Raw genomic sequence first — 25,550 nt, forward strand, 5'->3', positions numbered from 1 at the left:
CTTGACTCGGATAGCTCGAAGTCGTCTCTCTATGCTTCATTTCTGTCTCACAAGCCGGTGCCCGACTTGAAAAATCGCGAGGCTTCGCCCGCAACCACCTACGCACGCGAACAAGCCCCGTAGTTGCTTGAAAAAAATCAAACGGCCCCCCTGAACTGAATGGAATTGCCCGTCATAGTAATTCTACCAAGGCAAACGGCTCACATTTTCGATTTTCTCATATCGGTTAGAGTGAGACTGCCGAAGCCTATACATGCACTGATTTTGCTATTATTTGGGGGGGTTATTCGCAGTAAACGCCTAAGAGAATGCTGGCAGCCGATACAATTCCAGCCGGCTTACCCGCATCTATCCCGTTGTTTGCTGGTTCCTGTTTTTCTGACTGGTCATGTTGTGGGTATCACCAAGCATAGACTTGGAGGGAGAGTGCCCGTGATTCTAGGATGATGAAGCTCTCTCTATGCTAGATACAAAACGCTCTATCAAGAAATGTAGATAGGATTAATGCCAGGAATGTTACTTGCATCCTATCTAGGTAACCAACCCAACTTAGGTAACCAACTTAAAGGAATAAACAAACGTAGCCGAACTGATTAAATAAGATGTCAACATTTTATTGGAAACCTCAATTCGATTCCAAGGCACTCTCTTATAGGAAATATTATCTAAGTACCTGCATTTTAAGTCGCCTGCAAGTATGCGTACGACTTGATTTGCTGAATGTGACTCTGTCCCTATTTACAATCTTGTCTGTCTATTACTTCTCCTGCCAACCCCTTGTCTTAGCTGATACTTTCGAAAATTGGCCCAAAACTGCCATACCGGAGACCTTCACGCCTCCTTGGCAACGTCCAAAAGCCTGTGAGTACACTGGCTCCCTCGGGAACTTGGTAAATATTCATCCCAGCGATTCTAGGTTGACCAGGACAAGATCGATCAAGGATATATATATGGTCCGATTAACGACACGCATGTTGATATTTTCAACACTCAGCTGCGACATGTCTATTTTTCGGCCGGAGGCTGTCAAAAAAAAATGCAAAATAGGTAACCGTTAATGACCCTTAATTTGCGGTTAGAGTAAGTCAGGGGGTGGTACAGCTCATATTGATGTATAGGATATGGTTCTGTCGGGTGCCTCCTATCTCTACTTGTGCTAACTTCTCGTCGGAAGGGATAGCTATTCTTCTTGCCCCTTTTACTCCTATACCAAGGGTTATAAACTTCCCGTTTTCGTAGATAAAGCTGAGACCACATATCTCGTTGGTAATCTGCCTGAAAGTGACTTCAATAGCTATGGCAGGATTTGGGCGACCACATTCACACGTCTCTTGTATAAACGCCCTCTGCACGACTGTCCATGAAGGTAGTAGGTAACCAGCCGAATCTATGAGTAGTTATGTGTTAAGTGCGTCTGTTTTTAGTGTATAGAAGATGCGGACATGGTCCCATTGTAGTAAATAGATTAGTATAATCCGCACTAGAGAATGAAGAGTTGTCTCAGGGGCAACCAGGCTGCATGAGCTCTCAAGGAGCAATTTATCTATATTTAAGAAGAAGCCCAGGAGTAGGTATAGGTTATGACGAGGAAGATTAGGGGAAATTTTCGAAATAACATCAAAAACACGTACTTCATGATTACAACCCCAGAGGATGCCGCTCTTTACTTTCTAGTTAGCAACACATGCCGTATCTAGGTAGAATTTACAGTTAAAATAACCATAATTTCATATGGGTTCTCTCGATACTCTAGGCACATTTCCCCGCCATTATGGTGTTCTAGAAATTCCTTGCCGACACCACGGGCGGTTACTATTCGTAGCCTCTCGTGTATTATTGTGGTCTCGTTTAACGTGCGTCGAGCGCAAAACTAAACCCGACACACTGCATATTGTCCCCTGGTATTAGTCTGCCCATCCCGCTCTGAGAGTCTGCAAGTTCCATGTCCCCTATCGAGACGGAATATGAGTTTTGAAGTTGACTGGCTTGTCCGTAGTTCGTACTAAAACAAAGGCCTTTTTTATTATAAGTATTAGTATTATGAACTGGGACTGATACTTGGACAGTTTCTTTTTCACACATACAGGCTCGAACTTCTTGTAACCAATTAAGGCGATAGTCAGGATTTGCTAGATCGTCATCAGGGGTCAACCACACATCAATTAGGACATTAGACAATCCCGTAGAGGATGCCTGAAGATTATAGGCGGTACCCATTGTGTAAGTGGACGTGAAAGAGTTTATAACTTGGGCAAGTGTATAAGCAAGTTTTAAAGCTATGCGTAAAGCTGCCTACCTAAACGATAGGTAAATGAAGTATTACTCTCTGCCAATAGTATCCCACTGTAACCCTCATGTACCTGCCGAACTTGTTAACAGGTTACCTACATACGGTATATAATGCATATCCAGCTATCTACAATGTTTATTAGGCAGGATTGAATAACACACAAGGCACTCGACGAAAAAAATACCAGGTCATGAATACGTAATTACCTTCATCTATATATGTGATAAATGTAAATTGCATCATCCCAAACCCACCAAGCCGAAACCCTGTAGAAATCAACCCGCATATCATTAGCCCGGGCATAGACTGCTACTACAAATTACAATTTTACTATAATTTGTTACGAGTAGCAACACCAAGAACAATAACAACATATAAACCAGAGGGTCGTCACGAGCCTAACCTAGAAAATGCTGTTTACGAGATTACTACCAATCGTAGCACCAGCGCCGAAGATGGCAGCATTTCCCAGCTTCTTGCCAAACTTCTTTCCATTTTGCTCCATTTTGCTCGGTTCGGCAGGCGTGCTGGGACTACCACTTCCTTGAGCCACTGCCATAGGGGGAACTTGTGCATTATACGGGTTCTGTGCCTGCGGCGGCGGTGGATAACCACCATTACCTCCTGGCGTAGCTGTAGCGTATACCGGTTGGGCCGGAGCGTAGAAACCTGACTTCTCACTATGGTCTATCTCAACGTAATTCCTGGGGAAGATACCCTCGGCGTTCGTCCGCTTGTTGCGTCCCATCCACCAGTCGTCATTCATGTATTCGTATACAGCAATCTTATCTTCGCGCTCGAATGACAAATCTCGGTCATCTGCAGCCTGGTATTTGTAGAGCGCCTTCGCGTGGGCGATGATTGGCTTCGATGGGGGTGGAGGGGGAGGCCCTGCGCGTGAAGGGAGCGAAGGCGGACCGGTTGAGCTGTATGCTGGAGGTGCGGGAGTGGAAGTCGGGTTCTGATTGATTGCTAAGTTGGCCATGGAATGAACAGGTGGTGTATGTTGCGGTGGGGGGCCTAGCGGCGGCGAGGCGACAGAGGCCCCTCGCGTTGATGGTGTAGGCGCACCAGAGAGTGAGGTCTCTGCGGGAAGCGCTCTATGAATTGAGTCGAACACATCGTCCGTCAGAACTCCCTTCTCAAGAAGATGCTCAAGCTCCTGGGAACTAGTTAGCGACAAGGATACTCTATTTATCCTAATACAGAGAAGGCTTAGCTAAATGCAAGCATACATTCTTGATGAGACGGAGCGACTTGTTAGTCGCAATAATCTCCTGTCGGTCGAGGGTAACCATCTTGTCAAGATAATTCGACTCTCTAGTTATATAATTCACAATACTACCTTGTGTACTAGGTAGGTAGCGAACGTAGAAAATGTATTGTTACTTTTAAAGCGCGGCTACTCGGGAGACTGGCAGCAGATTGTTGGTGGAATGACGGGAGACGGACAGAGGCAAAGCCCCGCCTCAGGCTCCTTTCAGTTGTACGAAACGGGTGGCTGTGCACAACCCCTAGTGATAAGAGGTAATCGCGTATAGTTACCCGCGTATTTAAAGTTATGTAAGTTCATAACTTATTTTAAACCCGAACGTAACCCTTGGATGTTAATTGTTAGCGCTGTTAAGATAGCAAAAATACACATCTACAATAATAAAAGGAATAGACAAAAAGTAACAAAAACCTGACGAAACTTACGAGCAAAGAAAAAAAAGAAATATGTGACAAGAGTGGGACTTGAACCCACGCGGATTGCTCCATGAGGATGTAGGAATTAAGGTGACCTTAACCTCACGCCATAACCAACTCGGCCATCTTGCCCTTAAAGCTTCCCAGTAGCATAAATAGCTTATATTTTAACCCCAACCTTAGCCGAATATGGTTAGTGCAACGGTTGTCGGGGTTCTGTATATCACTGTATATCAACCACTCAAGAGGTAGACATCCTCCCCAAATACATCATACTAATTATATGATAACTAGAAAATATGCAAACTTATCATTATTATTATCCCTTCCTATGATACCAATACCATACTTAAACCACTCACCAAACAACAGCACCCCTAACATACCCACGACCCACAAGCTCCCTAAAGTTCCTCTCCAAGCACTTAAGCATATACCCATTCAGATGCCCTCCATCCCCCAGTACATCAACAATCCGCTCGAAGTCAAACTCTTCAGACGGCCGAGAGCACTTCTCCAGAATCCGCCTTAGGACAGCAGTCCTGCACCTTGGATCCCTAACTGCCGTGCGCAAACTAAGCGCCAGCAACGACTGTTTCGTTCCGTCCATGTTTACACTTCCCTCTATATCCCCCCTCTCCTCTTTCAACTTCCGAATAATGCCCAAATACTCATCCCTCAGCTCCTTTAATGTCCACGGTGTATCTTCATAGCGATTCTCCTCCGGCTCCTCATATGCTCCCTTCTCCCTCCAGAGCACAGGCGACGGCCGCCAGCGCCACGCAAACGTATTAAAGTCCCTGATAAGCCATGGCGGGAAAGTCTCGTTACCAAGTGATCTCGGCGCGACGTGTACGCCGTCCCAGCCCACGATTGCTTTGATATCGCCTTCTTTAGACACGATGATGTGGCGCATGCTCAGGTCTGGGTGTGTAAGGACGAATCCCTTCTTATGCTGACTCGCATTTTCCTTACCCGTAATGGATCTTGGCCTGGAAGGCTCGCGGAGAAGACTTACGAGGAGACGAAGTAATTTATCGACGCCAATATTTGCTTCGGTATCGCATGGGTATTGATCTAAAAGTGTCGTGTACATTTCCCTCGCGTTTCCAAAGGGACCTACCGCGGTATACAGGGGTACCCTCTCGCAATCCTCGTTGTTGAGCCAGCGGTTTATCATGGCCTGTATGTCGAGCTCCCTCGAAGGCCCCACGCCGATGAGTATCCCGTTGCTGTCGAAGACTGGACCCCCTCCATGTTCAAATTCGTACTTCCCAAGTTCAAGCACCGCCCGTGCTAGATTCTGCAGGACCTTGCTCCTTATTGCCCTGATCCCCTTCTCGTCATCGCCGTAAAACCAGACCTGATCCAGTGTCAGACCAGTCACGTACTCCATAATTAGATAGGGAACATGAATCTCGTTATGAGGAGAGGAATCGGCGTCGATGATCGCGGGCACCGGCACGCGGGTCTCCGTGCGAAGCATATAGAGCACAAGTGCCTCGGTACGGAGCGCTTCAGCGCATAGTTCATCCCATATATCCGGCGTGCCGTTGATAGGGATCTTAATCATCCACTTAGTATCCTCGCGGCATTGAGAATTGGCGAACTCGATCGAATAAAAGATGTGCGCCGATCCTAAGAATGGCCCGTCGACCTGAGGTAGTTGCAGCGGAGATGAACCGTTGGCGGATGCGAGCCTGTAGCGAGCCTGCATGATACCAAATGTAAAGGAGGCAATAGCCGCTATGTCGATATAGGAAAGTATACCGGCGTAGTCGTGGTGTTTCCTTTGGTTCCTCCTCTTCCGCTCCATTGCAGCGTTCTGGCTTATTTCCACCGGTGCAGCACTGACAAGTGCATCTTTAAGCGAGGGCACGCTTTTTATTTCTTTTGTGTCCAGTTCCCGGTGACCCGACTTAACTTCCCATCGTGATAGATTTGCCAACCTATCTAGATCAGCCCATCTTCTATTGCTGTCTAACCTGCCTGCGTAATCAACATGTGATTGGTTTCTACCAATTTTCAAAGACAATCCCAAAATCAATCCTAGGTTCACGTGTTGTTCCTGAGTTAGTCGATTTAGTTCCTCTTGACGCTCAAAGCGAGATCGTTCTATAAAGCTTTGTACTAGGGAATCTGACATCGCTTCTAAGGAGGGAAAAAAAAGGTATGCTAAATGATACAATGCTATTGAATAGCTTTGTGAGAACCAGCTGGACATAAAGGTTTATAGAGCTAGGAAAACTAACAAAGACTCACTCCATGGTGATGTTGGTGGCGTCAGTTTCCGTATCCGGAAGCTATTATTTTCAATATTCTAACGTCGCAATTGGCATTGGCATGTTTCGACGAGTTTACAAGCCGAGTAAACTTTCTGTACAAGTCTAAAGTCCAAAGTATTTCTAGCCCTCCAAAGTATATACGACGAAACTCCTTTAGTCTTTCGTATAAGGGTATAACCACCACCAATCACCATCATATATCCTTCGAGAAAACTCGTCTGAAAATAATAGTGCCGAAGCCTCTTGTAACCCTAACTATAAAGTAGGCACAAGAGGGGAAAACAACCACCAAAAGACAACATCGATGTCATAGAACCATTCATAGGTCCATAGTCGTGGTCAAATCGGCCACGAAGCTTAACCGTATTTAAGCATAACAGTTAACATGCAGCCATCTCGTGTCTTTCTAACCCGTGACCAGCCTATTAGCGGCCAACTAACTCCTAGCTAGCCTACTAGAAAGCCAGTCGTCCGTTTCGTAAGGCATAGCAAAGCCGAAGACTACCAAGACCTATACCACCAAGTACCAAGGCCGACGAGGAGCAGAGTAACGAAGACCACGAGACCCTCTTTTGATTGAGAGATCAGCATCGACCAGCCGATAGTTGGCTCCCATTTCTGAATATAAGCTCGGCGTTCCCAAGACAGCAAGTCGATTGGGAATGGGAGCTTGATACGAGGGTCTACAAGTAGGGGGCTGTCACCCTTTGTTCTTAACTCCGATTCCAGAGCAGATTCGGGCGGTATAAGACAGTTGTGCTCAAGCATCGGGATCTCTACGCGCAAGAATACTGCTCTATGGTCGCTCGATCTGACTGGAGGGAGCGCATTATAATCTAGGATCTTCATACTCTTATCGCCGACGGTCTCCCTAGCCCACCAGGGTATCTCTTGGTATAGAATGCGGTCACACCAGCCGGGCCATCGATGAAGAGCCCATGACCAGTCGACTTCATCTATGTCATCTTCGCCATCCCCGATGCGATCAAGCCCAACGTGTGGCTTTGGTTTTGGGGACACTACTAGCTTATATGTTGGTGGGAACAGGATCTCTGCCTCGCTCAATCCGTGTAGTGTGCGACCAGCATCTCTCTCTGCCATAAGCTGATCGCGTGCCAGGAAAGATGAGAAGTGATTAGAATTCACAGTATCGGGACTAGTATCAGGAAATACCGAGTCCGAAGTTGGTGAACTCTTGGATATACGATAGTTTAAATCTCCAGCAACAAAGAGGTGGGCGCCGGGCTTATATATAGAAATATCGTGCAGAGACTTTTCGATTGTGTCCTGCGGAAGTAGAGCTTGCTGGGCTTCGGAGTCATCGTCATCCCGAACAGTGGACTGCCTCGCCTGGCTTTCTGCAATTTCCTTGGGATTCTCAAATACGAGACCGGAGACAATAGTTTCCCAATTCTTGTTCCTCTTTTCGAGATTCCACTCCATAGCAGCCAGGTGAGCACCAACGAAGGTGAGTTCGGTCGATGCTAATAAACAACCATCCGTATTCCTTTTGTTGTAATGCATCCGAAGCCCCACAGCTCCTTTGTTAGGCATGTCGCCAGCACCAAAGGCAATAACCGTAGCCCGTAGATTCTTCACCGTGTTTGGGTCGCGGGCGAAGAGAAGAATGCCTGTCATACCAACATTGCGCGCAGTCACCAACGTATACGGATGGTCTTTTGACAGATTTTGACGCTCTACCCCGTCGGCGAATTTGGCAGCTGCAATATTTACGGCCGACTCGTATCGTTGGAAATAAGGATTGAGCATGTAGGAGCCAATTAAGGCCTGAGCCAGTGGTGCCATCTCCTGGAGGGAGCTAGACAGACAATTAATTATCAGACAATCAAGTATTGCTCGACACACTAGTTAATGCATTATATGATACTTACATGACGACCAACTCCGGAAGACTCGAAGTGTTCCGCGCGAATGCATTGTATAAGTGTCGAGCAAAGACGGGGATGTTAATCTGGTGCTTCGCAGCATTGAACGTGAGTATGAAGACGTCCAGAGCCGGAACTGGATCCATCTCCGTAGACGAATTGAAAGCCAGGTTTTGGTGTATTCGGTGTATAATTTGTGCAGTCAGGGTTGCAATGGGAACTTGTAGAATGGAGCCTTGATCTTGCAAAAGTTGCAAGCTCTAATGTTAGGTTTATGTTGTATCACCTTCTCTTCCAAGATATCGGATCCAATAGTGGGACTATCTTGGAGCAAGGGTATTGGAGCTTTTAAGGCCTCCCTCTTTTCTTTCCGCGTAATAGATATTATGTCATCGATATTCGATATCCAACTCTCGGGTTAGATGTTCAGGGTCCTTCCGAATCCGGTATTATACGAGCATTTAGGTTGGGTGCTAGACGAACACAATTACCTATCACAAAGTACCTATCCCTGCTTTACTCCCTTATGAATTCGACGACACTTATCAACTCTTATACAATTTCACTCACATTTTCATCCCTTCAAAATAGGGCTATGTAACTACACTTATGTGACTATGTTAAATGCCTTATCCTAGGCCAAACCCTGTCCATGTCAGGTGTTCAAGGCCATGTGATCTTTGAGAATGTGCACAGCCTCTTCGTATAGCCGCTTCTATCACAAGACTTCCGCTTTACTATTGGTCGAAATACACCCCTTACCGTGAGCATGTCTACTGCTATACCAAACCCAGAATGATTACGCAGTCACATCTCGTTAATTGATACGCACTCGAGTCTCCCAATGATAATGCAAATATAATTCATTCTGTGTAACTACCTAGCGTGTATTGTCTGTCGTCATCGTCGAGAAAACCCCCCTCTCCATCAACGTTTCGTGAGTGCACTCCACCGACGCTACCAATCTACCGTGAGCTTAGACGGCGTCTTTCGTTTCGTCGAGTATCGCAATATTTTTAAACGTCGTGCTTCTAACGCGTTGTGAGGTTAATGAGCCAGGAGGTTCGTGGATACTACTACTGGCTAAACGTGCGGAAGACACCGCCCATCTTTATTAATCCATCCCAACCTGGAAAAGGGTTATTTCCGACCACTAGCTGAGATTTCACCACGAATGACGGTAAGGCCGATAGCATGTATCCATAGTATGTAAGCTGTCAGCTCCACCCGTGTTAGTAACGTAGATTTAAGACCAAGATCTGGCCTGTCCGGATTTGGGCGACAATGAGCTCCGGGACATCATTAGGCTGGCGTTTGATATTGTTGAACACCCAAAGACGAACTCCCACCACTTCATTACAACATCCCCAGGAGTGGATATTGACATAACGATGCAAAGTCCGAATGGGAAAATGAACGAAAAGGAAACCATCGAAGAAGCGAAAAGGAAACCAAAGAAGCTCGTCATATCAGAAAGGCTAATCGATCGCATCGAAGGAGCATCAACAACTCGAAACAGAAGGATATTAGTTTCGAAAGTTGAAGAAGCCCGGGCTCCGGGTAGGCATCATCCTCTAATTCATATGCATTATTGAAAAGCGAAGAATTGAGATTGACATGCCATGATAAGACTTAATTCCATAACGACACCCCAAACGAGTCGGAGTGCCGGAAGTGCCGTTCAAACAAACCTAGCCACACTTAAGAAGAACGTCGAATGTGTGCGAGACACAAATCGACGCCTTCTAGTATTACCAGGTTGTTCGAGCCACGGAATTGAGTCGTAAACCGAGAGTCATCGAAGAACGGAAACAATAGCAATCCATACGATATGAAAGAGATCGTGCGTGGTCCTCTATCCGGCAGTAATAGGCGTAGGTCCTTGACGGACGTTCCAGAGCCAATGCAGAGGGAGATTAACGAGGCTACCACGATTCCGAGTTACTTTCCATTGTGCAGGTCCAACATTCGGCAAGCCCGCTACAACGCAACAGTTATCACCAATGTGAAAATGCCGTCGAATCATTTTGGTCGGTAGGATCCAGGTACAAATCCAGTGCCAGCGCCCTGGCCTTTGGAAGCTGATCGCAGCCTGTTACCGCAAACTGAAGTGTCAGCAAATCGTGTCAGCAATTCCTCCGTCTAGCGCTGTAAATCACACCAAACTCGAAGGAAAAATGATTCCTTACTAGGAATGCTTGGGCTGGGCTGGCGAGACACTCACATCCTGTCGCTTCCTCCGACGGCACGGTTGGTTTCTGGAGTGTCAACGCCGGGAACACCGCGCTCGATTACCTTACGGCGAGAGCTGGGAATCGGGTTTGGCTTTACAGTACCCGACTGCGCAGTCTGACCTGCCGTTGCAGCAGTGGTTCGTCGAGCCTTGTCGTCTTCGTTCTCACCCTGGCCGGCCGCCTGGGCGATTGCCTGGGCGTTCTTCTGATACTTATAGACAGTCCAATCAAAGACGTAGTCGTACTGGAACCCTTCACGGACGAAGAGATCACGGAAGATTTTTCGGAGGTAGCTATAGTCGGGCTTGTCATCAAATCGAAGGGAACGGGTATAATTTAAGTAGATGGCAAATTCGTTGGGGAAACCACGGCAAAGAACCTCGGTCGGTGTAGTCATCTTCTTCTCCATGATGCGGTCATACTTCTGCTTCTTAGTAGCAGCCTTTAGACCCTGCCAGGGAAGGGAACCTCGGCAGAAGTACAGCATCACATAGCCCAATGACTCCATGTCATCACGACGGGATTGTTCTGCATGCGTTAGTTTATATTACGATGGAACTAGCAAAGAACAGCTACTTACCAACACCAAGATGGGTATTGATGGAGGCATATCGAGCAGTGCCAGTCAAGTTCTTGTTCTCACGGTAAGGAATATGGAAGTGAGTCTTGGGGTCTCGGTACTTCTTGGCAAGACCAAAGTCAATAACATTGACCTGGTTGCCTCGCTTGCCGATGCCCATCAAGAAGTTGTCAGGCTTGATATCACGATGGATGAATGATTTAGCGTGTATATATTCGATGCGGGAAATTAATTGGTCGGCAAGGAGCAACACAGTCTTCAAGGAAAACTTTCTGTTGCAAAAGTTGAACAGGTCTTCCAAACTAGGACCGAGAAGATCTAGGACCATGGCATTGTAGTCGCATTCGGTTCCAAACCAGCGGACGAAAGGGATACCGACACCACCAGCAAGAGACTTATAAACCCGAGCCTCATATTCGAGTTGAGGGTGCTTCGCCTTGACAGACTCTAGCTTGATAGCAATTTCTTCACCCGAGATGATGTTGGTGCCAAGATAGATATCACCGAACGAACCGGAACCAATCTTTCGACCGATGCGGTACTTATTACCGACGCGAAGATCCTGTAGCAAGTCAGCACCAGTCAGCTCACCTGCCAACCATATTCATGCTTTGAATACAACGAAACTCTTGCGAGGTAGGCTTCCGAAGACGCCTTCATGCTGACTATAGGGGTGCCCCATCAACACACACCGACATTCGGACCCCACTATCTAGACAGGAATCAAGACAATCCATAACATGATCCGGCACCAGATATGATCATGATAACTAAATTAACAACATACCATCGTAGTCATGCTGGTTATTGGGGTTGAGCTACCAAGCTCGACAAAGGTGGATTAGATAAACACAGAAGCCGGGCTTCTGGGATTTAAATCGACTGGCTGGGTCGATATGAGGGTTTATCGAGACTGTTATGGTCAACCTGTTCGAATCGAAGTTAGCAAGACAATATTCACCTAACAAGCAGCTATGGTTGTTTGATTTGGTATTCCGAAATGGTCTAGTCAAGATGGTTTTGGAACGTACAAAAGCAGCAGCGACGGTTTGTGACAATAAAGAGTGGCAAAATAGTAAAGTGCGTCTGGAATTAAAATCAAAGGGTAGGCTAGATAAGCCGACGAGACAAGTAGGAAAATGGACTGCTCAAACTCTCAAACATAAAAGAACTTAAAGCGATTGCTGAGAATCGACTGAGGGCTTGGAATGGAATGGAGGGTTCCGACCGAGAGCAGAAGTACGGAGAAAGGATATGTTTGTCTTACCTGACGACCTGGCGTTTGTAGTTGGCTGTAACCAGCAGTGTACTGGCGTCAAAGAAAATGGAAAATGGAAAATGGGAAATGGATGGAATGAATAGTAAGAGAGAGGGTGGAGGGAAAAGATAAAAAGCAGAAGACGTGGCCGTCGAATATCGAATTAATTTCGCCGGTCAAGTAACACGTCTCAGTCGAATACGACGGCGAGTGGGTGTATGGGAAAGATGGAAAGTTAGTGGTTAGGTTCGGTAGGGGAAGAGAGAAAAGGAAGAATGAGACGGCGGTGGACGAATTTGGCTGAGTGGAGAGGGATGGGCTGGAATGGAATGGGGTTGGGCGCGCCTCATGAAGCTGGGCAGGACCGACCTGGTACTGATTGGGGTTTTGGCGCGCTGAAAGTGGGTGCAAGTGTCCGCTGGTTTGCTGGTTTGCTGGCTGGGTCGATTGGCTGTGTCGACTGGCTACATCCTAGGCTCAACCTGTATGTACTTTAGGTACTTAAGTACATACTTTCAGTGGGCAAATGAACTAAGGCAACTGTGGCTGATAATTATAAGAGATGAGTTAGGTATGCCCAGGCTTGGGTACGGTACGCACTAATACCAGGTAGGTACAGTCATTAGCTTTTGGGGTAAGTATCTTTTCACCGCCGTAATGCCGTACAAGCTGCGTACATGTAAGAGGTAAGTACTACCGCTAAGTACATAAGGCATGTACCTAATCCGCATGTATCGAAGTCTACATGTATCATTTTTACGAGCGGAATTGAGTTGGTGGGTTGCTCAATGGTCCTCAATAACCCTCAGCAACCGGATCGCTAGTTTCAGAATATCAGAACCGGCAGTTGCTTCTGCCATCGTTAATAATCTTATTGTTTTCTTATATTCTCTCATCAAATCCTTGCAATGAACACGCCGTAAGCAACCTTAAATGCAACAACCGTTAGATCGTGTACCTAAGTCTTACAAGAAAGAAAGCATGCAAAATGACAACCGACGCATCCGTAGCGTTGTTTATTTTAAGGCGTCCAGATTGCGAAGTGTAAAAATCTAGCCCCAGTCCTTAATTGGGGGGCTCGATAATTCAAGTGTTGAAAGGCGCATTGTTCAAAATGCATTGTGAACGGTAATAATTCAATTTCGGATAGCTCCATTCCTCTCGAACCAATAGTATAGGGAATTCAAATCAGACCCTAACGAGGGAATCAGCTACGATCAGCTACTACATGTATACTACACATCTAATACTACATATACTACTATCACTATCTATACATGCGCACTATGTAGTGCGCATGTACGTACGTACGTGCATGTACCTAATACGTCGGAGCAGAGCACAAGGGGATCACGAGGAGGATCACGAAAAGGCGCACCAAAGTAAGTACGTATCCGGATAGGAAGCTCTGGCCTGGAAAGCTCTGGCCTGGGAAGCTCTGTATATTCAATCGATGGAAGCGGCATTTTCAAATGCCCAAACCAAAGCAGCAATCAGCTATTTACTTATTCACAGGCTATTGTTGTTATTTGTTAATATTTACAACATTTAGTATTTATCAGAACTTTTATTATTTACCTAAGCATTAAAAAACCCCCATTCTCCCAAATTTGCATCGCGAATTCATGCCTCATGCGGAAACCAGATTAAACGCCTAGTACCTAGTATGACACTCCATAGAGATCGACGGATAGAACCCTTACGCTGACCGTGCACTGATTCCGTGGGCTACAATGAGATTCTAATGTAATAAGTTTTCATGCTACGAAATACGTGCCATATACCATATAAAAGACATCGTCAACCAAAGTAATTGATATTCCCCCCTTTTTTCCGTTAAGGACTTTAAGATCTCATTAACTTAGGTAGGTTGAAGTCTTAAGGGAAGAGTATGTATTACACTAGTGTTCGACGATCCAAAAATAGCTTGATCCACTGGGCGGCAAAGGATTTTTTTTTTTTTTTCACAAGTTCACAATTTCCGATTCTTGGCCTAAAGTGGCGGCGACCTGCGACGCAACTTGACATCACAAGCGTATTCTCTCTGTCTTGCCTGGTGAAACTCGGTTTCTTTTTATGCCATGTCAGCTTCGAAATGGAAGGGTCATTCTATTAACCCTTTTTTTGCATGGTAACTTTGACAACCCCCCGATCCATTCAACGGTATTACTTGCAGCAGCAGCAGCACGTCAGCTACTGGTCATCTGTAAATTAACCGAACATCTACATATAAACTAAGACATATAAACCAAGATGTGATGGAAGAGGCTTGTCAAAATATGTACATTCTCTACAAGATTCAACATTATGTATTTACCTCCTACGTTTGTGGATTTATCTGTGTAAATTTAGGTCGTAAGAGCTTCGGTTATCATACGACATTGAAACGGGGCATTTGATGCCTAAAAATATACATTGAACGGCTTGCTAGTTATGTAAATCATAAGATGGAGGTAGAAAGATCCGGTAAGCACCGATCACCTCTGCTGCAATATGCCAATCATGTTAATACATCATCATCATCATCATCATCATCATATACGTGTAAATTTGCCAACCCGTAAGCAACCGGCTTCATGACCTAAGACAAGCCATGCTTGCGCACTTCGCTGCCATGTATTACCAGCCCACGTCTTCAAACGTCTTCACAACCTTATCGAGTACCACCAGCGTGTATTGTGATATTATAGTTGCATCCAATTGCCTCGCTCGCTGTTATTAAGGCAACCTTCTTTAGTTTCTTACCGGCTTCCTAGCCGCGGGCCAGATATTTGAAAACGGCGCGCCGAGCCAAGTTCTAGCTCAGTCGAGGCTCTGCTGATCTCGCATCTAGACTACTTCGATCATACCGCAGATCCAAGAGAAAAAAAAAAAAAAAGAAAAAAGGAAGAACCGCGACTTCGGACCAAGGTCCACCCCTATTACGCCTCACGGATGCTATCAATCAAGCTCTCGGATCTCTCCCCGCTTTTCTGCATAGTACTTCTATTATTATATCCCAGAGGAGTTCCTCACCGAAATTCCAGCTAGGTATCTTACTGTACCTAACGTAGCGCACGGGTAACCATCCCTAATTCTGTCTTCTGTCTCCTGTCTCCTGCAGGCTATGATGCAACTAAGTAAAGTCATCTTGGCTTAATACGCAATTATCTACCTAGGTTAATTCTTACTTGGCCCCTATTGCGCCTTTTATAATGCTCTAACCTTGACGACCTATCATCATTCTGAATTGGCAAATTTAAGTAGCATTGGTGCAGCACTCTTGCATTCAAAGGTATCATCATTACGGTCCATTTTAATCACTATTTACATCGTAGGACAATAGTCAATAGACATGCAAGCCTATTGTCAATGCAGTTTCCTCTCCCCTATGCGTACTCTCTTTCAAGCAGGTAGAAAAGGTATAGCTTTCAGAATGATGAAGCCCAACCGTAGCTATCTGTCCAGGAAACATGTGTTCTGATTCGCTTCAAGGGATATGCATGTTCGTCGTGTTAGATCTTGTCTTCCACGTATACCCCGTGAGCGTAAAGTATTTCACGACAGTTATATATACCTCATAGCCAACCCTGGTGGTTGTAGACATGTGTTAAGGGCATGTCCCTTAGCTTCTTTAATTCGCAATCGAAAAGTAAACAATAAGTCCTACCGAATATGCAGGAAACTTCCATGACACTAGGTATTATTCTTAAGACTACCTCTATATCTTGACGTATGATTAGTTATCTTTGTATTCTATTTCTACACGACATAGAAACATGTATCAGGTCAGCATGTTTCTTCCTGCCAGATATGAAACTGATTTATTAAACTGGAGATAGCCTTTGTATCTCGTTCTAGCAGGCTGTATAACCCTCCAAAGAAAAATGCACTAACTAGTGACACAACGACATTAAGAAATACCACTTCGGTATACTAGGTTAGGTACATTAGGCTACGATCATAAATCTGCCGTGTAGATATAACTTAATTTCCCAACCAAGAATCTCAAATGAATTACATGACAAGCAAACTGATTAAATTAGCTACTTTACTCTCTAGCATATGGCATTATGTCAAACAGCACAAGACAGCAACTACCCAGCAATGGTAAAGGGGCTTGTGCTCCTCAACCACCATTAAACTGGAAACCTCACCAGCCGGCCATACCTCCCGTCCCTAATGACAGAAGGCATGCTGCCCTTCAAGGTGGTCCTAAGATGGCGCTCCCGGCACAGAGTTGGAGGAATGTCAACCAAGCTATCGAAAAGACAGTAGATATAGTCTTGAGTAAAAAGATGGCCCTGAAAGGCTTTGGACCTGACTGCTGGGAAATGGACGAAGGTTTTGGAGTGGCCCTCGTGGCGGAAATAAGACGAGAAATCAAAGAGGATTGCACATTAGATAACCCCAAGCTCCAGAAGAAGCTAAAGGAAGTGGCTCGTGATGTAACAGCAAAGGAATTCCGGTTTCCGCTCAAGGGTGGTGGGGTCTGGTTTTGGTTCAAAAGTGAGTTTACTTTCATCCCCCCCTATAACTAGTCTTGAGAGACAGGATTTTCACCAAGGCCCATCTCCAAAATAAGGCAGTCATTGACATACTACTGTAGTAACCGATCTTCATAAAGCTACCCAGCCGTTAACCGAAATCCAGCAGACCAACACTTCGTCAGGGGCTGACACAATTCTTAAAGGTACAAATGACAAAAAGGAAGCTGCAGCTGGGGGGGAAGATTCCGCTCAACAGAAAAGAGAACCTGCTGTTGAAGAGACCTCATCTGAGTTACATTTTGACTCATTGAGTGTATAAAATGTAGATAATTATATCCGTATCCTTTCATGGTGCAAGTCAAGGTATCATAAGTACCTAGATATAGTAATAATTACATGTGACCCCCTCTAGAACTGTCACTGAAAAGTCCAATATACAGTTCAGTATATTCGCCGCCTTCGAAGACATCCGCCCTGATTGTCGTACTGTGTGTGATAGACAAAGGAAACCCCCTTTCTAATTTCTATACCTCAGTATAAGAGCATAGTAGTATCCCTATGATCGCTTGATGCTTTGTGTATACTTCGATAACAATGCTCGTGTTAGGATAACTAGGCCTTGTAGATAAAATAGAGATAGCCCCCTTTGTTATGTTGAATGCGGTAGTAGCTTATCCCCTCTAATATGGATTGGTACAATATTAAAAGACAAAGGATAGCCTACCGACTCCTAAACTCTATATCCAAAGATCTATTGTTTACAAGGTGAATATTAGAAGCTAACAAGAATCAATCTTCTGCAGTATATTTAACATTCCTAGAAGTCTTTAAATACCTACTATTCAATATAATATACGTAAGAAGACATATCATCGAGGAGGTGAGCATTAGAGAGCTATAGAGATATAACAAATACTCAATCATAGTCACCACACCATAACTTAGATCTAGTTCCGCAATGTCAAGCCGGGCGCAGGAATGGGCAGACCAATGCGAACTGACAGTTCGCAAGATGTACGTAAACCAAAAACAACCCCTTTAATATCTTCAACCCCCTAAACTTCCCAGGAGGTATCATTACTAACTCTAATTGTTGATCAGAATAAAACGCGGGTTCTCGATTGAATCCCTGTACAGGATGTCAAGCATCGAGCTTGGCAATGAGCTCAGAACTGGCGTGATCCTGGTTATCTCGAGTGGTAATCGAGCGGTTTACAATGTCGACTACCGAGACCCGGGTATTAGAGAAGGACTCCTATATATGGCACGACACGGATTGGACGAGAAAATGGTCATATACGGATTGGGCTTTCAGTTCAAGGCGGTTTATTAGCTAGTACTATTGGGATTGAGGGACGTAGGTTTTCCTTGAATTTACTGGGATATGAGGGTCTGGTGCTGGAAAAGGAATGCTCTAGTTGTTCAGTCATAATACATCTATTAAATTTACGCCATAATATTTAATAATAGGTACCTGTTCAAAGAGAGCGCGAGCTCGTGGTTGTGCCATATAGCGTATTGTGATAAGTACCTACACAAAGGCGAGATGTGTAGATGATAACGTACGGAGTGAGCAATATCGCATACTGTCTAAATAAAATCAATCAATTATGACGTGGTTAAGACTCGTATCAAAGAAAGGGTTTGCCGTAATCCCGCAGGTATCCAGTGCCACTTGATGGTTTCTATGCAATATATAATTGCAGAGAACGGATATGTCAGGAGGCCAGTCCACTTAGCAAGGCTCTGAAAAGGGGCGGCGATGTCGAGCATAGATCTGCCACGTCAAAGGCCATGGAAAGGTCAAGGACATGCTCCATCCAGTATGCCTGACTTTCTGTTCAGCATCGAAAATCCCGTAACGCCCTTGATTGCCGATAGGAATGCGGATCTCAGAACTGACACATAGCAGTCGTGCCAGTTTCAACTCCTGTTCCTAGCGAGCGGTAATAAGGCTCATATAAATGCCCCAGCCAACACCAGCAAGACTACCGACTAGGTTGCGGCCCTGAATGCTTGTAATAAAGGCAAAGTTGATCAAGCTTATGACTGGCCACACCTTCCATCCAGCGACAAGGAGCTCGTAGAACTCAGCGCGGCTACGAGCGACGACGCTCGCCCAATTGACTTTACTATAGTCGACAGCACCACGGGAAAATAGATACTGGGCGCTCTTCGCCGGGCCGCTAAGTGGTGCACCTAGGGGTCGCAGCATAGCGTCTTGGATGGAATGTATAAACAGGCTGAAGAGAAAGGTGTTGACGACCGCGCCGACGGTTTGGTCTAGAATCATCTTGATGGCCGTGTTGCCAATGTGAAGTTTACGTTCTACCAACTTGCCCTCTTCCTCTTCTTTCTCAAGCGCTTTCTCATCGTTTGCTGCCGCGGACGCCACAGCGGCGGACGTAGGCGTTAAATGGTACGCCGGAAAGGAGTCCTCTATAAACTCTTGCCTGGCGGACGGTTAGAATAGAGCGTTTATAAGGACTCGACGTATTATATTCCCGTAGGACCAATGCGACTTTAGACGTACCATAGGAAGTTGGGTGGTACATTGAGAAATGCGTAAAGGACAAATTGGAAGACTGGCACCCAGTCGATAACAAGAGGAACCTATAGATTGCGTTAGTTCCAGCCTAGTAGAATGTTTACCAAGAAAAGTACCTAATCATGTTCTTTGTTTTGAAGGAATCAACTCATACCTCATTCTGATACGCCGTCAGGCCTTGCGCCAGAAGGTTAGACGTAGCCGCAAGAACCGCAGATTGAATAGTAGCTGTGATAATCGGAGAGAACGCCATATCGACGTATTTGAGTGTTGCCCGCTTGACTAAGAATCGCACTTTCGAGAAATTCGTATATTTGCTGGCTCAAATTTGAGAGAGGAATGAGACAAACAGGTGAGATCCTAGCTTGGGCAGAGATGAGGTTACACGTATGTATATATATACACGTACGTATATAAATATAAATAAGTCTTGGTTGTTAGTTTGATATTATTGGTTTGCTTACTTGGGCACGTAGGATGACGAGGTAGGAATCCAAAATGTAAAGACCGTCAAAATTGGCAAAGACCAGATTTACCAAAAGTCGGTGCATACATGGATAAGGGATCTAACCAACCAACCACGAGCTTCTGCCGCGAAGCCTCTGCCATTACTGTTGTTACGACATGCATGTATAGAACACTAGTTATTCAATAGCACCTTTGAAGAATTATTTTATTTTGTTTCGAAGGGTGGTATATAGCCTTGATCTTACTTCACTACCGTATTCTTTAATTGGAGCGAAGCCTATAAGAGCCAAGATTTGTTGCTTCTATACAACAATATCTTCAAGTATGAGAAATGCTAGGTTTGTTAGTCTTTTGGAAGCGCTCATCACGAATCTGGGAGAGCTGTTATCAGAACGTGACGGGCGTATCTACGCCCTGCTAAGAATCCACATAAATAGAAACTGTACAAGATACGAGTAAGCGAACAAAAATTGTGTCCGCTGGTTTCGCTTTGTCCGTGTGTCTGTTTGCATCGGACCTCGTGCATCCCCTCCAGAGCTCTCTGGTAGTAGAACATATCGTAGCGACCGCATCTAACCATACATTATTAGTGTTGTTAAGATAATAACCCCCCGAAAGGACCGTACTCACCAAAAATAGGGAATTTGCTAGAAATGTGTAAAAGAAGACTGCCCACCCGATCCAACCGCCAGTTCCCTTGCCCCCATTCATGAGCTCGGCGATGGTGACTGTTACAATGATACCGACGAACTTGTAGCCTGAGTAGGCTACAAGGTCTAGGAGCTGAGACTCGTTCGAAATACTTAGAAAGTAGCACCCTAATTTCAGGAGCAATATCTCAAGTATGACGACGACTCCCGCGGTAGAAGCTGTATATCCTAGCAACTCGGGCTGGAACTGACCCCGTAAACCTGCTATCAGTGTTGATAATAATATATATGTAACAAGTGCCATGACTGGAATGTACATGTCGGGGCTGTTGATATCGTCGCGCGGTGGTAAGTACCAGCCCTCCTGTCCGTTGGGTCCTACGGCTTGCCTTCGCGACCAAGGCTTGTGGCGCCAAGGGAAGAGCACTAAGAAGAGCTTGTTGATGACATATTTGTTGGAAACGTTAAAGTAATGCTTGAGAGCGGAGAAGTTGACCCATCGGTTCATCTGATAGCACATGTGTCAGTAGAGGTATAAGCTCCACTTTGGGCCTGAGTTGTTTGCAACTAAACCTACATTCTGCTCGACGTGCTTGAAAGCATTTTGGCCGACTGTTCCTACGAACTGAGCGGCCATAGGATCATTCATGAAGTTGCCATATGTGCCAAAGACATTGCTACCAGCGGTGGGCGTTCCCTGCTGGTAAGGATTTCCATATGCGCCCTGTTGTTGGGGTTGCGACGACGTTAGAGGCGGCGGTGATCGTAACTGTGGAACGGTAGAGACGTGTTGAGGTACGGGATGGTGAAGCGGCGGAGAATGGCCGTAGTTTGGATGTTGCTGCATCTTGGATCTTGGATCTTGGTCTCGACCTCGAAAAAGGTTATCAAGGTTTGCCGAGTTGGCTTGTCGGCTTGCTGGATTGTTAAGCTCGGATGAGTGAGAGGGCTTAGTATTACGGCGCTAGGATGCTAGGTGTGAGCTTCGAGGGCTCGAGTGCTCAAGGGCTCAAGGGCTCATTGGCGACTTTGTTCTGGAGATGTGTTTTTTATTTTAAGAGGGTTGTACAAGTACTAAATTACGAAATGTTGTACGTATATATGTACATATGTATGTTGCAGCTGTTGCAAGCTGCCGCGTCAGACCCACTGTTCCGAGATTATTCCATTTTGAAACTACTTACCGGGTATGTAGGTACCTGATGCACCTGGCAGCCTGGTTCACTCCCATTGGCACCTATGACGTGCCGGAGCCGCAATAAGGTTTAATTCCGAGTAACCCAGTCTCCGTAATCGGGCATCGATTGGTTCGATTAAATCAAATGCATGGATACATCTGCAGTTTGCCAGCTGGAAGCTCTACAAATGTGCATATTTGTACCTAAGGTACTGCCGTAGGTACATACGTATGCTACTTTTTTACCCTTGTGGCTCTTGTCGCCTTATAACAACTTATCGCTTCATCCGACCTTCAATTGATGTTAATAAGTTGGTTCGAGCAATCTCAAATGCGCAAGCCTCGGAAACTCTATGCTCTTCTTTTCTAGGTTGCTAAAAAAGTAAAAAGAAACTACCCAATATGTTGGATACATTTGAAATCCTAACGACCTCCGGGGTCGTCCTCTGGTCGCGAACCTATGCGCCGGTCAACCCGTCCGTTATCAATAACTTCATTTCCGATATCTTTATAGAAGAAAAGGGCGCTGTGGCCGGCGCAAGGAATAGTCAGCCCGCAGCCAGCAATCCATCATACAAGGCCGATCAGCATACCTTGAAGTGGACATTTGTGAAGGAGTTGGGCGTGATCTTTGTTGTACGGTGCTACTCCTACTTGATAATGTCCCTGTGTTATCTGACTGTTTCTAGGCTGTCTACCGGTCCCTACTACACCTCTCATGGATTGACAAACTTGTTGATAACTTAAAAACTATATTCATTGACTTATATGCCGATCAATTGAAGAAGCCCAATACTACGATCGTGGAATGCCGCAAATTCGACGAGTACTTTGATCAGCAATACCGAGAACTCGAGTCGAGCGGGTTTGCCAACACCGCACGACCGGCTGCTATTACTTCTCTATTAGAAGAGAATGTTATATCAGGCAATACTGGAGATGAACCCCCTCTTCCCCCGGGCCTTAAGCATAGAGGCAAAACGCAGAACAACCCCCAGGAACGTCCATCCACTGCCGAATCTACTCCGAATACTTCCCGACCTTCTACCCCTAGCGGAAGCCATCTGGTTGTAGCAAAGGGTGGTCCTATAGGGAAGATGTCAAGAAGAGCTAGAAGGATGAGAAACAGTTCCGCCCCCGTCTCCTCCGGCGACGAGGGACCAGCAAGGAAGGCAAAGAAAGCACCCAAGAAAGGTCGTAAGTGGGATGCCGATGGCTTTGCCGACGAAGAGGATGATAGCCTGCAACTAGATTACTCGGCAGCACAGAATACTTTGACAAGCGATAGTGAAGTGGATGCGGCTGCTCGGTCTACGGCTGGAGAGGGAGTGGACTCGTCTTCGTGGGGAACGAAGACTTCCAAGGGGCAATTCGTGCTAAAAGACTTAGATGATGAAGTACATTCCATCTTGGAGTCGGCCGAGGCGAAGAATACCTCAAAGGCGGGAACGAAAGGTGGCCTAGTCGGAACTGGGTTGAACACAATCAGCAGCCTTTTCCGCAACGTAGTTGGCGGTAAGACATTGACAAAAGAAGATCTCGACAAAGCTATGAAGGGGATGGAAGACCATTTATTACGGAAGAATGTTGCCCGTGAGGCAGCCATACGGCTTTGTGAGGGTGTTGAGAAGGAGCTTCTTGGCGTTAAGACGGGCAGCTTTGAGAGCATCGATGCACGCATCGCTAAAGCCATGGAAGCCTCTCTCACTAAAATGCTTACACCTACCTCATCGTTAGATCTCTTGCGCGAGATAGACTCTGTCATCAAGCCCCCCATGACATCAATGCGAAAGCCGAGACCCTACGTTATCTCTATAGTTGGAGTCAACGGCGTTGGCAAGTCGACGAACTTGTCCAAGATTTGCTACTTCCTGCTGCAAAACAAATACAAAGTACTAATTGCAGCTGGAGATACCTTCCGATCAGGAGCGGTAGAGCAACTAAAAGTCCACGTGCGAAATTTGAAGGAGCTGACCGAACGTGAAGGTGGTAAGGTGGAAATTTTTGAAAAGGGGTATGGTGGTGATGCTGCCACGGTCGCCAAGGATGCTGTGAAAGAGGCCGCCAATGAAGGGTTTGATGTTGTGCTCATCGACACAGCTGGACGACGACACAATGATCAGAGGTTGATGTCGTCGCTAGAAAAGTTTGCTAAGTTCGCCCAGCCCGACAAGATTTTAATGGTTGGCGAGGTAGGATCTATTAAATACCCCCTACCAAATGACCACCCTGCTAATTTCATGGTAATAGGCACTAGTAGGAACAGACTCGGTTGCTCAAGCAAGGAATTTCAACTCGTCTTTTGGTCCTGGCCGAACGCTTGACGGGTTCATTATCTCCAAATGCGATACAGTCGGCGACATGGTAGGAACTTTGGTCAGCATCGTCCATGCCACGAATGTGCCCGTCTTGTTTGTTGGTGTTGGACAGCATTATTCAGACATCAGGAACTTTTCCGTCAAATGGGCAGTGGAAAAGTTGTTGAGTAATAGTTAATTCGGCGATCTACTAATATCGAGAGGGGTTTCCCATAATATCTATAAATTCATAATATAAGAAGCCCTGTCCACCATTGGACTCCCCCGTATTTACGCTAGAACCAGAAACAAATTACGGATGCTAATGAGGAATAGAACCGTGTATTATTAAATCTGGTTGGAAAAGGACTATCGACTAGCGCTAAAGACTGCCGCGTGGAGTCCATGTCCTCCCCTGGGGGGAGTAAACTATAAAACTCTTGCTGTCGATATTCTCCGGTATGGCAACTTGCCTCCCCGCATCGATCATGGTCCAGTAGTCCTCCGTTCCTGAAGTGAGATCATAAAATTCACCACGTCGATCTATAGCGGTCATGCTAGAAAATGTAACATTACTGAAGATCGGGAGATCTGCTCTGTCTTTCGCGATGACCCATTCCTGGAAGAACTGAGCGACACCAGAGCCAAGGCAGATCTGAAACTTTGGGTCCTCAGGTGAGTCTGCTTCCACTTCCGCTGCATATTCTTGGCCGGTGCGGAGGTTCTTCATATATCTTTCGGAAGGCGTTAGATTATTATCATAAATACGGATATTTAGAATGGCAGTCGGGGAGGCTTCACTTACACATGGCCCAATATGCGAGTGTACACATTTACTACCACGATTATCTGGTCACCGGGACTGACCGCAAAGCCTTCCTTGGGGATGGGGTGGGCTCCGGCTGGAAACCACTCGACCCAAGCGCCCGCAACGGTCGCGCCATGCTCGTCCATCTAATGTTGGGAGACAATTAGCTAACTCCCTCGTATTTCAGAACCCCCCCTCCCCTTTCAAACAAACCCCTCAAACAAAATACAAGAAAGGAAGCCAGACAGAACAACTTGTTTACCTCGATATTCGTCCCAGCTTGGAGAAACGGGTACCAGTTCTTATTAGCACAGCCGTTCCCAAGAATCCCGACCCACTGTGCTAGAGAATGTCGGTTGTTTGGGTTGCTGAGGTCTATATTGTCGGATGCCTTACCCCATGGTACATTCCATTCGGCGGAAACAGTGCGTATGGAGGGCAGCTTGTCTTCTTTCCCTGTAGTTTCGGTTTGGTTCACATTTATCACGGCGCCTCCAAGGAACGAAGAAACGTATTTGCTCATGCCTAGGCCGATAGGCCATCTTCCTCCAGGGGAGCCGCTAACAAGGGCCGCAAGCGTGCAGAAGCACAAGGGCGCAATACTTGGTACGTGCATGGCGAAGATGTTTTTGTATTTGGTTAGATGAGGCAACGTAAAAGAATGGAGGGAAACGTAAAAAATATATAAACAAAAAGGGAGCCACATTCGAAGTTTGAAGCTTTGAGCTAGAGATTACACGGTACCCAACAGTCACTACCCAGGTACTCGTATATGTTCGTCATTAATTGTTTATATTAGTTTGCCCTGACAGCGGTCGCCTAGGTGGATAGGATTTATCATCTCGTTACTAAGATAAACGAGACACGTATATCGAAGACCATATTCCACACGTGTGTTATCCTAGTCTTTC

At 45.8% G+C, this 25,550-nt stretch overlaps 11 protein-coding genes and 1 non-coding gene across 12 annotated transcripts; 3 read left to right on the forward strand and 9 right to left on the reverse strand.

The window, feature by feature from the left end:
• Positions 1-1,738: 1,738 nt before the first annotated feature.
• On the reverse strand, positions 1,739-2,455 carry F4813DRAFT_198546 (uncharacterized protein). The gene is made up of 2 exons (XM_049239528.1): positions 2,085-2,455; positions 1,739-2,015 (listed from the first exon to the last, which is right to left on the reverse strand). Exons 1-2 carry the CDS (start codon positions 2,215-2,217, stop codon positions 1,849-1,851), a joined length of 300 nt encoding a protein of 99 aa, XP_049096604.1. The 5' UTR covers positions 2,218-2,455; the 3' UTR covers positions 1,739-1,848.
• F4813DRAFT_369703 (SH3-domain-containing protein) lies at positions 2,139-4,050 on the reverse strand. The gene is made up of 3 exons (XM_049244453.1): positions 3,989-4,050; positions 3,526-3,889; positions 2,139-3,452 (listed from the first exon to the last, which is right to left on the reverse strand). The coding sequence occupies exons 2-3, from the start codon at positions 3,586-3,588 to the stop codon at positions 2,694-2,696; spliced, it is 822 nt and encodes a 273-aa protein (XP_049096605.1). The 5' UTR covers positions 3,589-3,889; positions 3,989-4,050; the 3' UTR covers positions 2,139-2,693.
• On the reverse strand, positions 4,013-4,111 carry F4813DRAFT_t119. The gene has a single exon. It is a non-coding gene; the product is annotated as a tRNA-Leu (tRNA).
• A 226-nt stretch (positions 4,112-4,337) lies between these two features.
• On the reverse strand, positions 4,338-6,125 carry F4813DRAFT_392393 (uncharacterized protein; the record flags this gene model as incomplete). Its single annotated transcript, XM_049247274.1, has 1 exon — positions 4,338-6,125. The coding sequence occupies one exon, from the start codon at positions 6,123-6,125 to the stop codon at positions 4,338-4,340; it is 1,788 nt and encodes a 595-aa protein (XP_049096606.1).
• Positions 6,126-6,481: 356 nt separating this feature from the next.
• F4813DRAFT_198571 (DNase I-like protein) lies at positions 6,482-8,846 on the reverse strand. The gene is made up of 2 exons (XM_049239529.1): positions 8,157-8,846; positions 6,482-8,083 (listed from the first exon to the last, which is right to left on the reverse strand). The coding sequence occupies exons 1-2, from the start codon at positions 8,294-8,296 to the stop codon at positions 6,766-6,768; spliced, it is 1,458 nt and encodes a 485-aa protein (XP_049096607.1). The 5' UTR covers positions 8,297-8,846; the 3' UTR covers positions 6,482-6,765.
• Positions 8,847-10,370: 1,524 nt separating this feature from the next.
• On the reverse strand, positions 10,371-11,763 carry F4813DRAFT_382490 (casein kinase I; the record flags this gene model as incomplete). The annotated part of the gene is made up of 3 exons (XM_049245810.1): positions 10,371-10,912; positions 10,965-11,526; positions 11,752-11,763. 3 exons carry the CDS (start codon positions 11,761-11,763, stop codon positions 10,371-10,373), a joined length of 1,116 nt encoding a protein of 371 aa, XP_049096608.1.
• Positions 11,764-15,968: 4,205 nt separating this feature from the next.
• F4813DRAFT_369733 (uncharacterized protein) lies at positions 15,969-17,043 on the forward strand. Its single transcript, XM_049244454.1, has 3 exons — positions 15,969-15,989; positions 16,044-16,146; positions 16,248-17,043. The coding sequence occupies exon 3, from the start codon at positions 16,275-16,277 to the stop codon at positions 16,740-16,742; it is 468 nt and encodes a 155-aa protein (XP_049096609.1). The 5' UTR covers positions 15,969-15,989; positions 16,044-16,146; positions 16,248-16,274; the 3' UTR covers positions 16,743-17,043.
• Positions 17,044-17,444: 401 nt separating this feature from the next.
• F4813DRAFT_198889 (uncharacterized protein) lies at positions 17,445-18,162 on the forward strand. Its single transcript, XM_049239530.1, has 2 exons — positions 17,445-17,705; positions 17,793-18,162. The coding sequence occupies exons 1-2, from the start codon at positions 17,650-17,652 to the stop codon at positions 18,022-18,024; spliced, it is 288 nt and encodes a 95-aa protein (XP_049096610.1). The 5' UTR covers positions 17,445-17,649; the 3' UTR covers positions 18,025-18,162.
• F4813DRAFT_369738 (uncharacterized protein) lies at positions 18,128-19,749 on the reverse strand. Its single transcript, XM_049244455.1, has 3 exons — positions 19,394-19,749; positions 19,225-19,304; positions 18,128-19,144 (listed from the first exon to the last, which is right to left on the reverse strand). Exons 1-3 carry the CDS (start codon positions 19,490-19,492, stop codon positions 18,628-18,630), a joined length of 696 nt encoding a protein of 231 aa, XP_049096611.1. The 5' UTR covers positions 19,493-19,749; the 3' UTR covers positions 18,128-18,627.
• Positions 19,750-19,886: 137 nt separating this feature from the next.
• On the reverse strand, positions 19,887-21,473 carry F4813DRAFT_369739 (YIF1-domain-containing protein). Its single transcript, XM_049244456.1, has 3 exons — positions 20,935-21,473; positions 20,338-20,865; positions 19,887-20,279 (listed from the first exon to the last, which is right to left on the reverse strand). The coding sequence occupies exons 1-3, from the start codon at positions 21,202-21,204 to the stop codon at positions 20,115-20,117; spliced, it is 963 nt and encodes a 320-aa protein (XP_049096612.1). The 5' UTR covers positions 21,205-21,473; the 3' UTR covers positions 19,887-20,114.
• Positions 21,474-21,778: 305 nt separating this feature from the next.
• F4813DRAFT_198934 (SRP54-domain-containing protein) lies at positions 21,779-24,134 on the forward strand. Its single transcript, XM_049239531.1, has 3 exons — positions 21,779-22,170; positions 22,224-23,726; positions 23,785-24,134. Exons 1-3 carry the CDS (start codon positions 21,937-21,939, stop codon positions 24,028-24,030), a joined length of 1,983 nt encoding a protein of 660 aa, XP_049096613.1. The 5' UTR covers positions 21,779-21,936; the 3' UTR covers positions 24,031-24,134.
• A 79-nt stretch (positions 24,135-24,213) lies between these two features.
• On the reverse strand, positions 24,214-25,255 carry F4813DRAFT_392401 (concanavalin A-like lectin/glucanase; the record flags this gene model as incomplete). Its single annotated transcript, XM_049247275.1, has 3 exons — positions 24,214-24,565; positions 24,637-24,785; positions 24,902-25,255. The coding sequence occupies 3 exons, from the start codon at positions 25,253-25,255 to the stop codon at positions 24,214-24,216; spliced, it is 855 nt and encodes a 284-aa protein (XP_049096614.1).
• Positions 25,256-25,550: the final 295 nt, after the last annotated feature.

The sequence above is a fragment of the Daldinia decipiens genome, assembly GCF_022478715.1.
Source record: "Daldinia decipiens strain CBS 113046 unplaced genomic scaffold F4813scaffold_35, whole genome shotgun sequence".
NCBI classification, from domain to species: Eukaryota; Fungi; Ascomycota; class Sordariomycetes; order Xylariales; family Hypoxylaceae; genus Daldinia; species Daldinia decipiens.